Below are 19,515 nucleotides of genomic sequence, written 5' to 3' on the forward strand. Positions count from 1 at the left end.
AAAATTCAATTAAAATTTTCAGAGTGACTCAGGGTTTTGCTGACACTCAGAATCTAAATAAGGAAAACTATTCATGAACTCCAAGTTGGATATTTTACAGCTTTTGTAGGCCGATGAGAGCAATGGGCAGAACAGAAATTGCTAGGATCTCTCCACATCAACACATTTTAAGTTTGGGAAAAGTAGATGAAATCCAGCTCAAAAATCAAAAACATGATGGATGCCTAGAGTTAAAATTGTACTGTACTGTGCGCCCAAAACTGTGTTCGGGGAGTAAATGTCACATGAAGTGTTCTTACCACAACAAAAGCAAAAACAAACACATGGTGAAATTTCAGTTGACAGAAAACACGTTTTGCCCCCCAGGGAAGCCTTATCATCCCCAAAAAGGCCCCGCCCTGCCCCAGGCTTGGGAGGGGGGTGCTGGGGCAGGCCGCTACTGGCCTCATGTAAGAAGACTGACGTTAACAAAGGGCCTTCCTCAGAGAAGAGTCTGGAGCCTGAAGCTCTGGGTCCAGAGGCTAGAACAGCAGCTAATAGTCTGAGCTCTTAAGAACAGATGACAGAGCTGGCCTTGGGGTGGGGGGTACATGGCTGTACTGTATGATCACGTGATTTGCCATAATACGACAGTGATGTCTGAGTGAGTGGGTTGAGTTATGGAGGCGAACAGTTCTCTGCAGGCAGGCGGTCACCTGCTGGAACGGTTAGCTGAGCCCACTGCTACCTGCGCCCTTCCACCTCCATCCCAGACGACACAGGTATCAGTCTGAAAGGGTCATCTCAAGTGATACTCTACCCTCAAGGTAACTCGAATAAAATACTGATAAAGTGAATTTTCATTTCATAAATCTCTTTCTGCTTCTACTCTTCCACCGTCAACAGCCAAAATCTAAAAAAATGCACAATCCCCTGAAAGCTTTACAAATGTACTAACCTAGTAGGTAAATACAGGCCAGTTTTAAAACTTCCAAATATCTGGACCTGAAATAGAAAAAATTATTGCATTAAGGTATGGACCCGATGAAAGCCGCCATGCGATGGAGAAATGTCAAGGTTCTGCTACCCTCTGTTGGTATTTTTTAGTACTACAAGAGCATTTTTTTTTTTTTTTTTAGTAACACCATGCTTTCCAGAAGCAGGGATGCTACCTCCTACGCAGACATTAGGAATATACTTTAAACTTGTAAGGTTAAAATATCAAATGCAGAGTGAAAGAGAAAACTTTCAAAAGTAATATTCAAGTCATTTGTGTTCCCTTATAAGCCAGAGGCCTGTTCAACAAAGGTGGAATTTGGGTTCCCTAATGGAGAATCTTCTCAAGGCCCCTGAGTTATTTAGGGTCGTACTACTCTAGCGGGAGACCAGCTCCCCGGGGAACAGCAGGCAGTGTCATCCTAACATGGTGCTGACACATCCTACCCCAGCCGGGGAGCACGGTGCAAGGCTCAGGGTGGGCGAGGAACTGCACGAAAGGGTGAACGCTTGACCCCAGAGGTGAGCTGGACCCGGGAATGGAATCACAGCTACGGGTCTCTCCTCTGGGAACAAAAAGATGGATAAAACCCCCGATCTCCAAAGAAGGAGGATTAATCTAAATCCCAGTTTCTCAGCCTCAGCATGGCTGACGTTCAGGGCAGACAGCCATCTGGGAGGGGCTGTCCTGTGCGTCGTAGCATTTAGGAACACCCCTGGCCTCTACCCACCATATGCCGAGAGTACCTTACCAGTCAATGATAATGAAAAATGTCTCCGACATTGCCAAGGGACCCCTGGGTGGCAAACTCAGCCGCCACTGAGAACCATGGACTGGGATCACACAGAAGAATCCATGTGACCACACAGTAGCTGCTCAATAAAATATCAGTGCCCTCCCCCCACCCCATTCCCTTCACCTACAGTATTTTATTCGAAGCTCTTCTGTTTTGCCAACTGGACAAAGGAAACTTCCCTGGCTCCCCCATCACCATCCCATGATGAAGTCTAAAGAAAAGCCATTTAACACAAAGTAATGCATTCTAACTTCTTTGAATGCACAAAACTATGTAACAGACCCTCAAAAAAAAAAAAAAAAAAAAGAAGCCCTGAAAAGGTATTCACTTAGTTTCAACAACAAGAACCACAAATAAGCAAAGAGGAAATCTTGGGCCAAAGTTCTGTGCACTGGGTGGGTCTGCACAGAGAGACAAGGAAGGGCCAGAAAGAAGGAAATAGCAGTATCAATAGAGGAAAATAGACTTATGCCTGCATTCGCCCAAGAAAATGCACTTCTAATGACATGAGAAACTCCTACTTGACATTTTCGTTCAGCTATAAATAATCACATAACATTTATACCGGCAGGTTGGAACAAAACAGTAGTGGGATTTTCATACATCAGATCCAGTAACACACTACTACAAGAAGGCCTGATTTGTCTTTCTTCTCTGTATACTAATGATTCCTGAATAGAGCTTACCTTTAGTATTGCTATTCAGCACTGCAGAGAAATAGTTTTAACTAAGTCATCCAATTCACTGCAAAAAATCAGGATGCCCCAAATTCCAACGGCTAGATGAAACCGTTTGCCTTTAAAATTTAATTGGACCGTAAGTGTTCCAATGCACACAGACCTGTGTGTGAGGACTCCTCAGACCCTGTCCATCCTGCGGACAGGGACATGGCCCTCGGCACTCAGCTACCCGGACAGGCGGTACTCACGTCCGCGCTGGGCCAGAGCTCCTTAATCACACTCTCGATCCTGTTCACCACCTCCATCCTCATCTTCTCCTCCTCTGGTCTTGGAGACATGTATTCATAAAAATCACTGATTTCTTCATGCAGACTGCAGGGAAGGAAAAGAAAAAAAAAAAAAGAAAAACAGAAAAGTTAATACGGGCAAGCCCAGTCTAATGAGAAATCACTATCTTAAATAACCTTATCTAATTAAGTCTTGTAACTTTGCTAATGACTTTATGTTCACAGGTTTCTACCTTAAAAAAATTTTTTTAAGATTTATTTATTTATTTATTTATTTGACAGAGAGAGACACAGTGAGAGAAGGAATGCAAGCAGGGGGAGTGGGAGAGGGAGAAGCAGGCTTCCCGCTGAGCAGAGAGCCTGATGTGGGGCTCGATCCTAGGACCCTAAGATGATGACCTGAGCGGAAGGCAGACACTTAAGGACTGAGCCACCCAGGTGCCCCCATAGGTTTCTACCTTAATTTTAATGTTACAACTGATGCTAGGCTAAATATACAGAATTTAATTTTTTTTAAAAATGCCAGAAGAGTTACATAAAATAAGAAATTCCAAGAAGACAAGTCTTAATGGAGACGGAGTAGCAGCTTTCCCAGCGTTTATTACATGTCCGTGCAGAACACTTGCTCGGTGGACAGGTGCTGGTGACTTTTTAAAAATTTTTAAATGTTAATATGCAAGGCCTGGCCTCTGCCTTTACACTTGCAATCCAGTAGACACAAACAGAAAGATGGAGAATCCAGATGCCACAGGCGAGCTTCCTGGCCACAGAGACTTGACCTTCTTACCTCCCCCATAATCCTTTCCTCACAGGAGCAAGGCAGCATGTCCTTTGTAATGTTTGCTTAGTGAATCAAGCATCGGCTGAACAAGTGAGCCAGGGACCGTCTGCAAAGACCTGAAGAGAATGGCCGGCAAACAAGGCTCCATGAAGGAGCTGAAGACCTGCAGAGCCCAGGAGGAACGAGGCTTCCCCAGGAAGCACTCTGCAAACTACACAGGCTGCAGCCGCTGGAAGAAGGGGAGAAGCAACCAGGGACCGCAGGCCCCTGGCCGCAGCGGGCTCTGAATGAGGAGCGAAGAAGTTTGGACTTCCCGAGGGGAATGAGGAGCTACTTCAGTGTTGCTGAGAGGGACCAGAGAAAGACGGACGTCAAAAACGCTGCGTCTGAAGAAGAGTCATCTGGCAACCGAGCCAACAACGGACTGGCAGAGAGACGAGACTGGATGCGGGGAGCAGTCCGTACACCCAGCAGCTGCGGAAGGGCTGGGCGGCCGGGGGGCGGGGCAGGGAAGGGATGGGCTCCAGCGCACTGGAAAGGAGGGAGGGAGGAGGCCGGCAAGGGCGGCAAGGGCGGAAGCCTGAGAGGCTGGGCAATCAGTGAACAGGGGGAAAGGAAAAGCCCCCAGGCTGGCTACCAAGCAGCAGGCAGAGTGGATGACGAGCACTAGCGGAGGACAGAAGACACCGAAGGCAGCAGGTGCAGCTGGGAGAAGCTTTGGTTAGGAAGGAAAGAAGGGGAAATGGGAGGAAATCAGCTAAACTGGTGTTGACTGCTGGCGACCCCAGTGGCCGGCTGCACGCAGCTGCGGTGGCCACATGAGGTCGGATCTCGCAGGGTCTCCTCGGACAGTGGTGGCGCTGCAGGAGGCCAGGAGGGCAGCGCTAATAGGAACGGCTGCCGTTCCTATTAGCGCTGCCAAGTGTCTGCCAAGTGCTGGGGAGGGACAGAGGCCCCCTGTGGGCTTGGGGGGCAGGCATGTGGGCAGCCTCACAGGAACACAGTCCTGAAGGATCCTGGTTTAGAGAGGCTACAGGAGTCGCAGGAAGCTGGAAGCGCCAGGAAACCAAAAATGATTTTGAGGAAGGAAAACAAAATGCCTAATTCCCAACCCCCACTTGGTAGAACATTTAAAACATGGCCAAGGAAGCAATCAACAGTCTCTGCCTCTCCTAATGTTTTATTTTTAGACTAAGAGTCAGAAAACTTGAGTTCTAGACTCAGGCTCTGCCTGAAGGCAGCTGTGTTCCTTCAGAAAGGGACTGGTGCTTTCTAGCCTCAGTGTCCTCAGGCACAAACTAGGGGTTAGCAACCAGGATCCTTTTCAGGCCCTTCATGTCAAAACCTGGGCCATCTGGTATGGAATGATTTGTAGTGTTGTTTGGCTTGTGTACTGTCCAATACTGCAAAAACAAAACAAAACAACAACCAAAAAAAAAAAAACCCAAAAAACAAAAACCCTGGACTTTAAAATTCTACGGAGTTCTGCACACGAACCGCACACTCCCAGTGGGGTGAAGTCTTCCCAGGTACACTGCTGGGTACCTTAGGAGCTCACCTTCTGATTTTTTCTTAAAACTTCCCATACTTATTTTTCCAAGGGTAACCCCCTCAGCTTCTTGAAGACAACAGCCAAAATGATCAGTCTAGAAAGTTCACAGCTTGTGCTGCTCTTTCAGAAGGATGAGGACCACAAATTAAAAGGAAAACAGATTTCTTCTTACCTAACTGGATCGTTTGCTATGAATGATCGAAGTGTATTTGTGGTCCCAACACTGGGGGATACTTCCATTTTAACTAATGGGAAAAACCCCTAAACGCAACAGTATCTACTCCACAAAGGCCCATTTACACCGTTTCTAATTCAAACACAGACAAAAAATATTTAGCCCCACTTTCAGTTAATCTTCAAATCACAAGAAACTGAGTGAGAATTTATTCTCTAAACGTTATGGAGTGCCCAGTTCAACGCACTAGAAGGAAAGAAGGTTAGTCAGTCAAACATGATCCTCGTCCTGGGTGATTTCCATCTAATGAAAAGAAATACTCATTTAAAGTAGTTTTGTGACAGATAATGTATAAGTTCCACACTGTTCCACCATAGGCAGGCTTCGGATGACCAGAAGGAGAGCTTTCCAAGGACCACAGCTGCAAGGAATGGAATGGGTTGCCTTCAAGGGTAGTGAGGTCGTCACTACAAGGGTAAATAAACTAAATGACCATGAGGCAAACAAAGATCTAGTAAGACATTTCTTTCTTCCTTTCTTCCTTCCTTCCTTCCTTAAGGTTTTAGGGGCGCCTGAGTAGCTCAGTTGGTTAAGGGTCTGACTCTTGATTTCAGGTCAGGATCTCAGGGCTGTGGGAATCAAGCCCCGTGTCGGGCTCTATGCTCAGCCCAGCTCCTCCCCACACTTGCATTCTCTCTCTCTCTAAAATAAATAAAATCTTAAGAAAAAATTTATAAGCAACCTCTATACACAACGTGGGGCTCAAACCTACAATGCCAATGCCAAGGTCAAGAGTCATATGCTTCACCAACTAAGCCAGCCAGATACCCCAAAGACACTTCCGAATTTGGTGGAAAATGGAAAGGATTCTAAAATCTCATTTATCACTGGGATTCTAGGTTTCTAATGAGCACCTTAAGCCGGATAAACTTGTAAAATAAGACCATCCTAAGCATTAATATTCCATGGAACCATCTCCCTATTTAGGAAGAACTGGTTCCACAGGTTATCCTAACTCTCTCATTGATCTGCCCGCATGACAACGGAAGTGGGATGGAGGAAGGGCGGGGGGCGGGGGGCCAAGGATGGCCAGCGAAGCTCAAACACACCTGAACAGCAAGAACAGGAGAACCCACCTCCTGCCCACACGGGGGACACAAACATCACGGCCTCTTTCGCCTACACATAACTAGCTACGTGTAAACTTCCAAGAACTGAGTGAGAGATCTTAGTATACTGAGGAAAAAACCTCCAGTACAGATTTTTAAATAATCTCGAGGTCGCTCTATCTCTGCGGACTGTGTAATTTTCCTGGCAGGGTGCCATGTACATCAAGGTGCTTAAAGAACCCTGAGGGAACAGTGTCCCGTTTCTGGACTGGCCACTATGCGCCTGGCACCTTTTGCTCACACGGCACGGTGACCCACTGAAGGCTGGAGACTGGACACACTCTGTAGACTGGCTTTCACGAATTAGTGGAACTTTACGCCTCTGAAATCCTCCAGCCACACAGGGAAATTTCAGCTTCTCCCACATCTGGATCAAAACTCAGGATGGTTAAACTGGTAAATACGGCCAATGTCTCCTACCCAGTCTTAGTTTCTCATTTTAATTTGAAGATATAACTCTCGATCAAAACTCATACGTGACCAAAACACAGTGCCTTCTGTCAGGGCGTTGGTGTATTCTGTTGTTTTGTTTTGTTTTAAGGAAAAGTGAGCAAGAAAGCACTCCACACTCCCTGTTTACAAAGGAAGAGTATATTCTAGAAAAGCAATATGATAAAATAAGTGTCACTAAGTAACTGGAAAGGACGCCCCCCAAAAAAGAACATAATCAAAATTAATTTCCTGGGGTAAAATTTACATTAACCTCAAAATTAATGATAATGGAAAAAAATTAATGATAATGATTTAGTGTGATAATGAAGAGACATAAACAAAAAAGTTACTATATTTTAAAAAGTACAAAGCAGGGGCGCCTGGGTGGCTCAGTCATTAAGCATCTGCTTTTGGCTCAGGTTATGATCCCAGGGTCCGGGGATCAAGCCCTGCACTGGGCCCCCTGCTCTCAGGAAGCCTGCTTCTCTCCTTCTCCCACTGCCCCTGCTTGTGTTCCCTCTCTCACTGGTCTCTCTCTGTCAAATAAATAAAATCCTAAAATAAATAAGATCATTTAAGTCAAAACAGAGAAGTGAAAAAAAATGCCTTTAGCTCTGAGATGAGTTCTACCAAGAAGTGCTAGCCTTTCAAAATTAAATGACTTTCATGATGCTCATCATAAGGGGAGGGTGTTAAGGGCTCACTTTCTCTGGCTGTGTAAAAGGGAGGACCCTGTTTCACACCTTTTCTACTGGGCTGTTCAGCAGGTGGGTATGAGTAGCTCCGGAGCTCAGCATCCCTGAAGCCAGAGGCAGCCTCGCTGCTGCTCCCCGGCCCCCCACTGCAGGCTCACCCAACACCTGTTCAGAGGCCAACCCCACTTCCTGAGGGACACCTGCCAGGCCTGCAACTTGCCTGGGCCACCTCCACACCAAGGTCAAGCTTCCTAGTTTTCATAACAAGTCCTCTTTAATCACTAACTTCAGATTCCCATGAAGGCACTGACAAAGTTCTACTCAATTACTGTCCATAACAAGATGCTTCCCCCCACAAAAATGTTACAGTTAATAATAACCAACTTTGACAAAGATATACGGAAAAGGCACTCACTCATATGCTATGTGTGAAAGTATAAATTACTACAACCCCTCCAATGGTTGTTGTCTTAATAAATGATAACATTCATATGAATAGTTTTTTAAAATTCCCCTTTTTTCTCTTGAAGATTTTATTTAGAGAGAGAGAGCGCGCACGCACATGCAAGCAGAGGAAAGAGCAGAGGGAGAAGGAGAGAGAGAATCTCAAGCAGACTCCACACTGATTGTGGAGCCCAATGCGGGGCTGGATCTCACGAAAAACCAAAAAAAAAAAAGCCAAAACCAAGAGTTGGACGCTTAACTGATGGAGCCACCCAGGCGCCCCTAAAGTTCCCCTTCTTTCATTAAAATCACTTTCCTGGAGAGATTTCTGCACTCCCGTGTTTTCTGCGGCATCATTCACAAGAGCCAAGATATGGAAACAACCCAAATGTCCACCAACAGATGAACAGATAAAGAAAATGTGGAACAGACCTACATTATTCGGCCTTATAAAAGGAAATCTTTGAAACTTGCAACATGGATGAACCTGAAGGACATTATGCTAAATGAAATAAACCAGTCCATTCATAACATGGTATCTATAACAGTCAAACCTGACGAAGCAGACGACAGAATGGCAGCTGCCAGGGGCTGGCGGAGGGGTGCTGGGGAGAGGGCCAATGGACATAAAGTCTGGGTTAAGCAAGATAAGCTCTAGAGATCTGCTGTACAACACAGCGCCTACAGGCAACCACACTGTATTAGTCACTTAAAAATGTCCTCTTAAGAGGGTGTATTATATTCTTATCACAGAAAAGGGGAGGGGGATACAAGAAAACGTTTGGAGGTATTGGATAGGTCTATTAACTTTTTTTTTAAAAAAAAAAGGACTTTATTTATTTATTTGAGAGAGAAAGAGCACAAGCTAGGGGCGGGGGCAGGCAGAAGGCGACTCCCCACTAAGCATGGACCCAATGTGGGGTCATGACCTGAGCCGAAGGCAAACACTTGACTGAGCCACCCAGGTGCCCCTGTCTAGTACCCCAATTGTGGCGATGTTTTCAGGGGTATATGCATTATGCCCAAACTCATAAGGTTGACTGTTTGCATTAACTACGTACAGTTTTTGCATATCAATTATACTCCAGTAAAGCTGTTTTTATTTAAAGTCCCTTTCTTTTCATCCTTCAGAAGTACTGAGGGAATAATGACATTCACTATAGCATTATCTGGAATACTAAAAAATTAAGGAACAGCCTCAATGTCCATCAATGGAATCCAATTAAATAATCAGAGCAGCACTCACTGGCGCCCCCTTAAATGACAGCCAATCATCTATCCAAAAGAAGGAAGCAGAGCTATCTGAGCTGATGAGAACGATCCACGATGTGTTAAGCTTAAACGAAAAAGCACAATGTGCTTAACAAGATTTCAGATGCATTAAAAAGACACACACACACACACACACACACACACACACACACACACAGAGTTTCTACTGGCACTACAAATTTTCTGGAAGGAGAACAGTTAACAGTGATTACCTTAAGGACAGGGCACCACGGGGAGGGTTAGGGAGACCAACATTTTATTTCACATCATGCTGTCCTAGTATAGAGCAGTACAGTAAAACTATGATTCCTCTTCAAACATCAGTGTGCGTTTGTTTGTCTGCTTTTCCAAAGGGGTCATTATCTATTTAAAATGATTACAGGCCATTTGTCGTTTTCTTTATATTTTCCCACGTAGAAGTGTGTGTGTGTGTGTGTACTTTTCCCAACCCCCAACCCACAGAACAGAGTCTATGTACCACACTGTTCACAGTGACTAAATCTGGTAAGTGAATCAGGGGTGGGGACGGATTCACTTTTTAAAACTGTATACATTTAGGGGCACCTGGGTGGCTCAGTCGTTAGGCACCTGCCTTCAGCTCAGGTCATGATCCCAGGGTTCTAGGATTGAGCCCCACATCAGGCTCCCTGCTCAGCATGAAGCCTGCTTCTCCCTCTCCCTCTGCCCCTGCTTGTGTTTCCTCTCTCGCTATGTCTCTGTCAAATAAATAAATAAAATCTTTAAAAAAACTGTATACATTTAGGGGCCACTGGGTGACTTCGTTGGTTGAGCATCTAACTCTTGATTTCAACTGAGGTCGTGATCTCAGAGTCATGAGATCGAGCGCTAGATCAGGCTCCACGCTCAGTGAGGAAGTCTGCTTGAGATTCTCTCTCTCTCTCACTCTGCCCCTCCCACCCACCCTCTCTCTCAAATAAATAAATAAATCTTTTATTTTTTATTTTTTTAAAGGTTGAGAGAGAGAGAGAGAGCAAGAGAGAGCACAAGCAAGGGGGAAAGGGAGAAGCAGGAGCCCGATGCGGGGCTCGATCCTAGGACCCTGAGATCATGACTTGACCCGAAGGCAGAAGCTTAACCAACTGAGGCACCCAGGGGCCCCTAATAAATAAATCTTCTAAAATATGTATACATTTAAATAGTCTACCTTTTAAAAATGCATCCATGTTAGGGGGGCCTGAGTGGTACAGTCAGTTGAGCATCTGACTCTTGGCTTCGGCTCAGTTCGTGATCTCAGGGTCGTGAGATCAAGCCCCATTTCAGGCTCTGCACTCAGCGGGAAGTCTGCTTGATAGTCTTTCTCCTTCTCCCTCTGTCCCTCTCACTTGTGGTCTCTCTCTCAAATAAATCTTTTTTAAAAACTCATACATGTTAATTACCATTGTTAATTCACCATTTTTTTAAGTAAGCTCTGTGTCCAGTGTGGGGCTTGATCTCGCAACTCTGAGATCATGCTCTCCTGACTGAGCCACCCAGGCGCCCACCTTTGTATATTTTTATGACGACAGTGAATACTCACAGAAGAAAACAAACATTTAAAGGAGAAAAAGACTCAAGTATCTAGCCCCACACACCGAAAAGTTACATGCCTGGCCACTGGGGAATCCGAGCATCTGCAGAAGGAACTCAGGGGTCAGCCTATAAACAGCACTGACCCGTGGGGACACAGAGGGACCCCAAACCCATGCACAGAGCAACAGACACAGGACACAACATACCGCATGCCTGACTCACCCTTTCCAGGGATTTACAGACTGAGAAGTGTATGTATATACAAGACAAAGTTCCGGAAGAATACATGAACACTGCTGGCAGTAGTTTCCTCTGGGGACTGGGACTGAGGTCTGAGGTGCTAAGGGACTTCTACCCTTCTGTACTGTTTGATTTTTCTCAAATGCATGTGGGCACCAAGAGGAGTGAGTAACAGCAAGCCCCAGGGCAAGACTGGTGCGGTCTGAATGGCATCTTCAGGAGGCTCTAGAATTCAAAGTTAACAAAGAAATACACACACACACACACACGCTCTTATATTTTCAGCTGCCAGCAGATACTCCTACCTAGCTGTCACTTCAAAATCAATAAATCCAAAACTAAATTCCTTATATTTCTCCAAAACCTATTCCTTCTCCTTGTGTTTTCCTCCCTGAATTACTGCTTCTCCAAATGGGAATTTCAGTCTTCTCTGGTTCATCCTTCTTTCTTATCTTCTGGAGCAAATAGGTCTCCATATCGTGCCCCTCTACAAACCAAAATAAAAAACAAAAAACTTGGGGCGCCTGGGTGGCTCAGTGGGTTAAAGCCTCTGCCTTCGGCTCAGGTCATGATCTCAGGGTCCTGGGATCGAGCCCCGCATCGGGCTCTCTGCTCAGTGGGGAGCCTGCTTCTCCCTCTCTCTCTCTGCCTGCCTCTCTGCCTACTTGTGATCTCTGTCTCTGTCAAATAAATAAATAAAATATTAAAAAAAAAAAAAAAAAAACTTCCTGGGAAGCCTGAGTGGCTCAGTCAGTTGTCTACCTTCAGCTCAGGTCATGATCTCAGAGTCCTGGGATCGAGCCCCGCGTCAGGCTCTCTGCTCAGTGGGGAGCCTGCTTCCCCACCCCCCTCTCTCTGCCTGCCTCTCTGCCTACTTGTGATCTCTCTGACAAGTAAATAAATAAATAAATCTTTTTAAAAAAATAGAATACCTTATTATCTTTATATTTTAAGGTCTGCACCATGTGTGTAATTTTCTACAGCACTGATAAAGATACAACAAGGTCACCTGAAAAAAAGCCATGCCTAACTAAATTAGGAAAATCACCAGCATCAAAACTAAAGGAAAAAGCCTTCCACCTCTTCTATTTGTAGACAAGAAACATATTCACACCCCAAATAATTCTTACTGTATCCTAAGATTTAAAAGTAGAGAGAAAATACGATGACATAAAAATTAAAAGGAAAAACAGTCTACAATCTTCTGCAAACTTTGGAGGCATTTAAAACTGTTATTCATAGTTAAGGAATGTTCTGTTCGCTACGTCAGCCCCTCCTTGCTCAGGACCCCGGGGTAAAAGTACAGAGAATGGATACTGTTTCTGTGTACGAGATCATAACGTTTTCATTTTCTTCTTTTCAGAGGTGCTCACACCTGCTTTCCTAGAAATGAGAACATTCATTTTCAATGCCATTGTCTGTTGTTCTGTTTTTGGACCATCACTTTATTAGGCCAGTGTTTCAGAAGGATGGCTTTTTCATTTTATTTCCTCTGTCCCTTCGTCCTTTACTGCTCTGAAGAGAGAGAATGAAAACCATCTGACTTCTTTCCCCAAGACTCTTACTTTTGACACCCAACCCAGACACTACTTTCAAGCAATTATAAGGAAAAGCAGAAGAGAGAAAAGAGGAAAGAAACTTCTCTAATTCTAGCCATTAATTAAAAATTAAAAATTCTGAACTCCTCCATGACTGAGTACATCTAAGAAAATCTGCATAATGCTGGGAAACTCAAAGAACTGTTGAAAACATTCCCCAACTGAGATCCAGTATCTTGAAATAAAGGTTGTTATTAAGTTTACTCCCCAAAGGGGAGGTCCTCAAATATTTGCTGAGTGGAAAAAAAAACAAATAAATGAGGCTGAATCTTTCCTTATCGACAAGGTCCAAATGCCAATAAAAATAGTTCACTCTATAGAAGTCTGTTATATTCTTAAGTAGGACAATGAAATGAGGATGTGTTTAACCCACACAACTTTACCACCAAAATTTTATTTTTTATTTATTCATTTACTTATCTATCTTTGGAGAAGGGGCTGGTTTTTAAGAACAGACATTGCTCTATAAATATATAAGCACTTGGAACATCTTCTTCCCATGTTGGGGTTCTGATAAAAGAGGCACAGAAGGTACCCCAGCAGGGGTACCTTTCAAGCGCCACTACTCATGAAAATCCAGATATCCAAAACATATTAAAGGGGACTATTTCCTTAATAAATAATTTATACTTGGGGTGCCTGGGTGGATCGGTGGGTTAAAGCCTCTGCCTTCAGCTCAGGTCATGATCCCAGGGTCCTGGGATCGAGCCCCGCATCGGGCTCTCTGCTCGGCGGGGAGCCTGCTTCCCCTTCTCTCTCTGCCTGCCTCTCTGCCTACTTGTGATCTCTGTCTGTCAAATAAATAAATAAAATCTTTTTAAACAAATAAATAAATAAATACTTTATACTAAATAGTGTAAACTCCCGAAGCATATTTAAAATATTTTAACTATTGATAACAATTACCTTGGGTAATGGAACTGAGAACTAGACTACCTTGGAGAAAGGCTTCCATAATCTACTGCTTTTTTCCTGTGCTATTGAGATCTTTTGGATAAGCGAAATTGTTTACAGAACTTCTATTTTATTTATTTATTTGAGAGAAAGCAAGCATGAGAGAGAGAGACAGGGAATGAATTGGGGGGAGGGGCAGAGAGAGGGAAAAGCAGACTCTCCGCTGAGCAGAGAGCCCGATGTGGGGCTCCATCCCAGGACCCTAGAATCAAGACCTGAGCCAAAGGCAGACCATTAACCAAATGAGCGATCCAGGCGCCCGTTTACAGAACTTTAAAAGCTGAAATGAAAGAGAAGAAAATAAATCAATTAAAAAAGAATTCTACACATTCACAAAATACATGTTTGTCAACCTTGAGTGACTTTATGAGGCCCTATATTCTTTCACAGTTAACAACATCATCATAAACTCAAGAAATAGGGAAATTTACAGCTGTTTGGAAAAGTGCACAGGGAAAAAAAAAAACAAACAGAAAAATCTCTCACAGCTGCACCCCCTTTCACAGCAGCAGACATGGCCAGGGGTGTGTGTGCGCCAGACACACACACGCTGCCCAACACTTGCTGCAAGTCTCCTCCACACAGCGTTTTAGAGTCGGAGGATACACACAGTGGCTATGCAGTGGCCATCTGATACCATAAAAATGCATTTTCAATGATTACATATTATCCCAGTACATGAATATATCCTAATTTATTCTACCATTCCTTTACTGTTGGGCATTCAGGCTGCTTCCAATGTTTCAGTACTATGATTAGTGTGATAATGCTATCTTTGCAAAAAAATCTGTAATCAACTCTAAGTTTTCTCTTAGAATAAATTCTTACTAGAGGAATCCTTTAGTGAAAAGTTACGGACAGGTAATACTTTGGGGAAAAAAATTCCCAAAATGCCTAATGTATATAGTAATACAGAATATAAATACACATAATATATAAAATACCTAATAATATATAATTATATAATATACACTATAGGACAGCTAAGGTAAGTGAATGTGACTGTACCAAGAAAGGGCAGCTCACACTCACTCCACTGCTGGGATGCACATGGGCGTGACCGAGGGGCTGGTACCTGACAGCCCCACACCCCATCCAAAGGAAGGGACTGCCCCTTAATGCTGGCCAGTTGTTGCCATGTAGGAATCTGATGCCGGTGTTGCCAACACTTCCCATTTTTTCTTTTTTTTTTTTTTTAAGATTTTATTTATTTATTTGACAGAGAGAGATCACAAGTAGGCAGAGAGACAGGCAGAGAGAGAGGGAGAAGTAGGCTCCCTGCTGAGCAGAGACCCCGTTGTGGGGCTCGATCCCAGGACCCTGGGATCATGACCTGAGCCAAAGGCAGAGGCTTTAACCCACTGAGCCACCCAGGCACCCCAACACTTCCCATTTTTTCAAGAAAAAACAGAAGTTTAGGCTTGTAGGTAACTTTTCTATTTTAAATTCTAGCACACTTTTCAAAAGATAAATTAAGACACAACAGTGTAGGTAAAATAGAGCACGTGCACAGGTCTGTTCCAGCCAAGAGGCCGTCAGCCTGCAGTCTCTGCTTTTCTAGGTCTCAAAAGACTTTTTTACCTTAAGATTAGAAAAATATCTGACTATCTGGAGAATGAGAAGACAAGCCACAGATTGGGAGAAAATATTTGCAAAACACATAATGTGATAAAGGACTGGCATCCAAATATACCAGACAAAGAACTCTTAAAACTCAACAATAAGAAAACAACCCGATTTAAAAATCGGCGAAAGACCTGAACATACTCCTCACCGAAAACAATAAACAGATGCCAAATGAGCATATGAAAAGATACACAAATTGTATCATCATGGAAACGCAAATTAAAACAACAAGAAGATACCACTACATACCTATGAGAATGGCCAAAATCCAGAACCCTGACAACATCGAATGCTGGTGGGCATGTGGAGCAACAGGAACGCTCATTCATTGCCACTGGGAATGCAAAATGGTACAGCTACTCTGGAAGGCAGTTTAGCAGTTTCTAACAAAACTAAACACACTTTTTACCATTAAGATCCAGGAACCACGCTTCTCCATCTCTACCCAAAGGAGCTGAAAACTTCAGTCCACAGAAAAACCTACGTACAGGTGTTTGCAGCAGCTTTATTCACAATCGTCAAAACTTGGAAGCAACCACGATGTCCTTCAGTAGATAACCAGATAAACAAACTGTGGTACATGCAGACAGTGACCGTTATTCAGCACTAAGAAGAGATGAGCTACCAAAGCCATGAGAAGACATGGAGAGACCTTCCATGCATTATCACCAAGTGAAAGAAGGCAACCTGAAAAGGCTACATGCTGTGTGATTCCAACTACAGGACATTCTGGAAAAGGCAAAACTGTGGAGACAGTAAGAGGATCAGTGGTTGCCAGAGGCTGGGGAAAGGAGGGGATGAACAGGCAGAGCACTAAAGGTCTTTCGGACAGTGAAACTATTCTGTACGATATTATAATGGTGGATACACATCATTATACATTTATCCAAACCCATAAAATGTACAAGACCAAGACTGAATGCTAATGTAAACCTCGGACTTTAGGTGACAGTGATGTGCCCACGTAGATTCCTTAACAGTAACAAATGTACTGCATGCTGGTGGGATACGGGAGGAAATCTCTGTACTTTCCAATTTTGCTGTGAACCTGAAACTTCTAAAAAAATCAAGTCTATTAAAAAAAATCTGTTATTTCTTCTAGTTAATTTTTTCCTTTTTCCTGTTTAACGATCATTTATTTATTCATTTGGAATTTAAGCAAACACGGTGAAAGGCAAGGATGTAACTTTTTATTTTTCAATAGTTAACCAGTATCCACCACCCTTTACTGAACACTGTACGCTTGCCACTCCCATCGACCCAGTGGTCTGACCCCACCTTCCCGCCTGCCCCCACCTTCCCACGTCCCCCCACCTCCTCAGGAACAATTCCTCTCTGACTGTTCCCTGTGATTCTGGTGGGGCTGCATAGCAGAGCTAGCTGGAGCCCTGGCCAGGAGCGGCCGTGAGGGACCCTGTTAGCGCAGCATCTCCCGGTCACGGCCCACGGAAGGGCTCAGGACCCCAGCAGCCCACGTGGTATCCTTCCTTAAGACTTTACATACTGACCCAAGGAAGGTCATCTCTTCTTTGACCTTAGCCTGTAAAAATAGAAGCCTGGAAGTATCAACAACCACACCTCCCTTTCCTCTAGCTGCAGAAAGGAGCCCATCAGCAATAGGAGAAAGAGGAGCCAGCCCCTGGGAAGCAGCAAAGTCAGGACAGACAGTGCATTTGAGCTTCCTCTGGAGTCACTGAAGCGAGTCTCACCCCAAGGGTACTCCAGGCACTTGACAAAATAAATGTCTTTGTTTTTTGTTTAACCAAGATGATTGATTTTCTTTCTCTTGCACTTGAAAAAATCCTGATTTATACACAAAGCCTTTACCTATATATTAAACTCTAAAACACAGCTGGGTCAGGTATTCAGCTTTCTTTTCAGATCTACTGCTATTTCTATCTATTCTAGAGCTCAGATTACTCTTTAAAATTCTTGCATAAATCTATAAATAGTTGACAGTACAAAACCAATCCTCCCCAAACTCACCTTTAGTTTTCAAAGCGTTCCTAGCTATTCTTGCCTGTTTATAACTCCTGATGCTCTTAAAAATCATTGTAACAAATCACTCTCCCGCCTTGGGAAAAAAAAATCACTGGGATTTTTATTTGAATTACATTAATTAAAAAATTAATGAGTTGATTTAACCTCTTTAAGTCAAAAAATGAAACCCACTATAACGTTTTTTGTTTTCTTCACATTCCTGGCTTTGTTTTCAATTAGTTGGGGAGCTCTGATGCGCTGATGAGTAAAATCTTTTTCCTTTCTTAAATTCTATTTTGTTATATAGAAAAGCTACTGACTTTTGCATGTTTATTTCAAAGCCAATCAGACAATTTTCTAGCCCTACTTCATGGGCTAGAATTACCAAGGTAAGGTCAAATAATACAAATAATTAACAAATTTCATTTAAGGCTTCCCTCAAATAAGGTTACTTTCAGTAAGTATGTGTTCCACATTTTGCCAGAATAAAGCAACACAGTAGCTTCTTTTCTTCATGATGACAATGATGATGATGATGACGATGATGATGACTAAAGTAAAAGCTACAACTCTAAATATGTGGCCTCCCCCTTAACAAATTTTGTGAGCATGCCAGTAAAATATAGTAACAAATAAAAAATGTTTAAAACCAAACAGAAACCCACAATCCTCATCTTAAAAAAAATTTAAAAAAATAAAAAGTTGGTTAGCCCCTCCCCCTCCCCACCATTCCCAACAAGGTAATTTTCTTAACTCAACAGAATAGCAAACAAAACAAAATAGAAACAATACATCTGATACTTTCACTGAGTAGCCAATCAGCATATTACAGGAAGACCTATTTTTTGGATGTACATAATATTTAAAACATTGATTACAAAAATGATCTGGACCCTATACTGTTTCATCAGGGTAAATCTCTCAGACCAAATTTATTTTAAATACATTATGTCTCATTTACCACCTAACGTCTCTTAGAAATCTGCTTAAGTCATTAGCAGTCACATCTCCGCAATGTACTGTGAAATTCTTCCACGCTATTTCTTCCACTCCAAAGTGAGGCCTGAGATGATTACTATTTTAAGAGTATTTCTAATATGTCTATACTGGGCCACACGGAACTTCATCATAATAATGCTTACTCACCAACCTTGTAAAGACTCTCCCTAAATGTATCACTAACCCCTGAAAACAATTTAGAGTTTTTAAGACCTACAGACAAAATAAGAGATTAGCCTATGAAATTAAAATGTATGTGTTCTATATACTTTTCATACATGAAAAGTACACACGAGGACAACTATGAGCATCCTGGTAACTTTAAAGAGGGCCTGAATATAGTAACGAAATATGCTTCACTTAGTCTTCGTTAACAGAAGATGAAAGATCTAAGCATTGCCAGACTTTCCTCTCTACATGCTAATACTCTGATAATGACAGAAACATGCTCTATTACCATTGCGGACATAATGTAAAAGCTCTCCTTCCGTTTTCAGAACTGGGCCACCACACGCACACCCGCAGCTGTCCAGCAACCTTTGGAGCAGCACGAAGCCCGAAGGTGGGCTCTGCGGCTTTGCTCTCAGTTCTTTCTTACCACTCCTGACTTCAGCCCCTTCTCGTCCGGCTCCTACTACACTTAATACAGGCATTTTAAAATAAAAAGGAAATTCACCAAGAGCTTAATGGTTTCTCCAAAGAATCCAGTTCCCAGGTCTGGAGCAAGGCTCTGAGAGCCACACGACAATGAGAGGACAAGAGTGCCCTTTGGAGGGGGGCCTCGCCTCAACAAAGCATCTTGCTTCTGGATGGTACTTCATATTTTTCAACAAGCTCTTATCTATTCCCTAATTCAATCATCTACAATAATTCTGCGAGGCAGGCGTGGTAGAAGTTACTCTTGAACTAGAACAATTTTTTTTTCCTTAACGGAGAATAATCTCCCTAAGCTCACACAGAAAATCAACAGCAGAACCAAATCTGAAAAACAGATCTCCTCACGGGAATGTGCCAACCATTAGGATCGCAGAGGTAAAATTACTTTCAAATTCCAGCGACGAGTTTTCCAGCTGAGTGACCTTTTGAGAGTTACCAACTTCCCTCGGTCTCAGTGCCTGTGTCTGTAAAACAGGGATGGTACTACCCTCCCAGCAGCTCCGTGAGGCCCCCAGCCCGCCGCCTGGCACCTGGTACACTTCAGAGTCGTATGGACCCCAGGCTTCAGCTGCCTCGGGACTTCGTGAACATACACACACACACACACACACACACACACACACACAGGCAATGAGAGGGTATGACCAGTGACTTCTCTAAAACAGGTCCACC

General features: G+C 43.4%; 1 protein-coding gene across 3 annotated transcripts in view; it reads right to left on the bottom strand.

Annotated features, from left to right (window-relative positions):
• The window catches only part of TENT4B (terminal nucleotidyltransferase 4B), a gene marked incomplete at its 5' end in the record, with an annotated part of 66,482 nt that overhangs the window by 12,424 nt on the left and 34,543 nt on the right, over positions 1 to 19,515 (bottom strand). For all 3 annotated transcript variants that reach the window (XM_080828269.1, XM_080828267.1, XM_080828268.1), the window contains 2 exons: positions 938 to 984; positions 2,701 to 2,824. In XM_080828269.1, the coding sequence (XP_080684395.1) occupies positions 938 to 984; positions 2,701 to 2,824 (171 nt within the window). The remainder of the gene's footprint in view (positions 1 to 937; positions 985 to 2,700; positions 2,825 to 19,515) is intronic.

This window comes from Martes martes (assembly GCF_963455335.1).
Source record: "Martes martes genome assembly, chromosome: 17".
NCBI classification, from domain to species: domain Eukaryota; kingdom Metazoa; phylum Chordata; class Mammalia; order Carnivora; family Mustelidae; genus Martes; species Martes martes.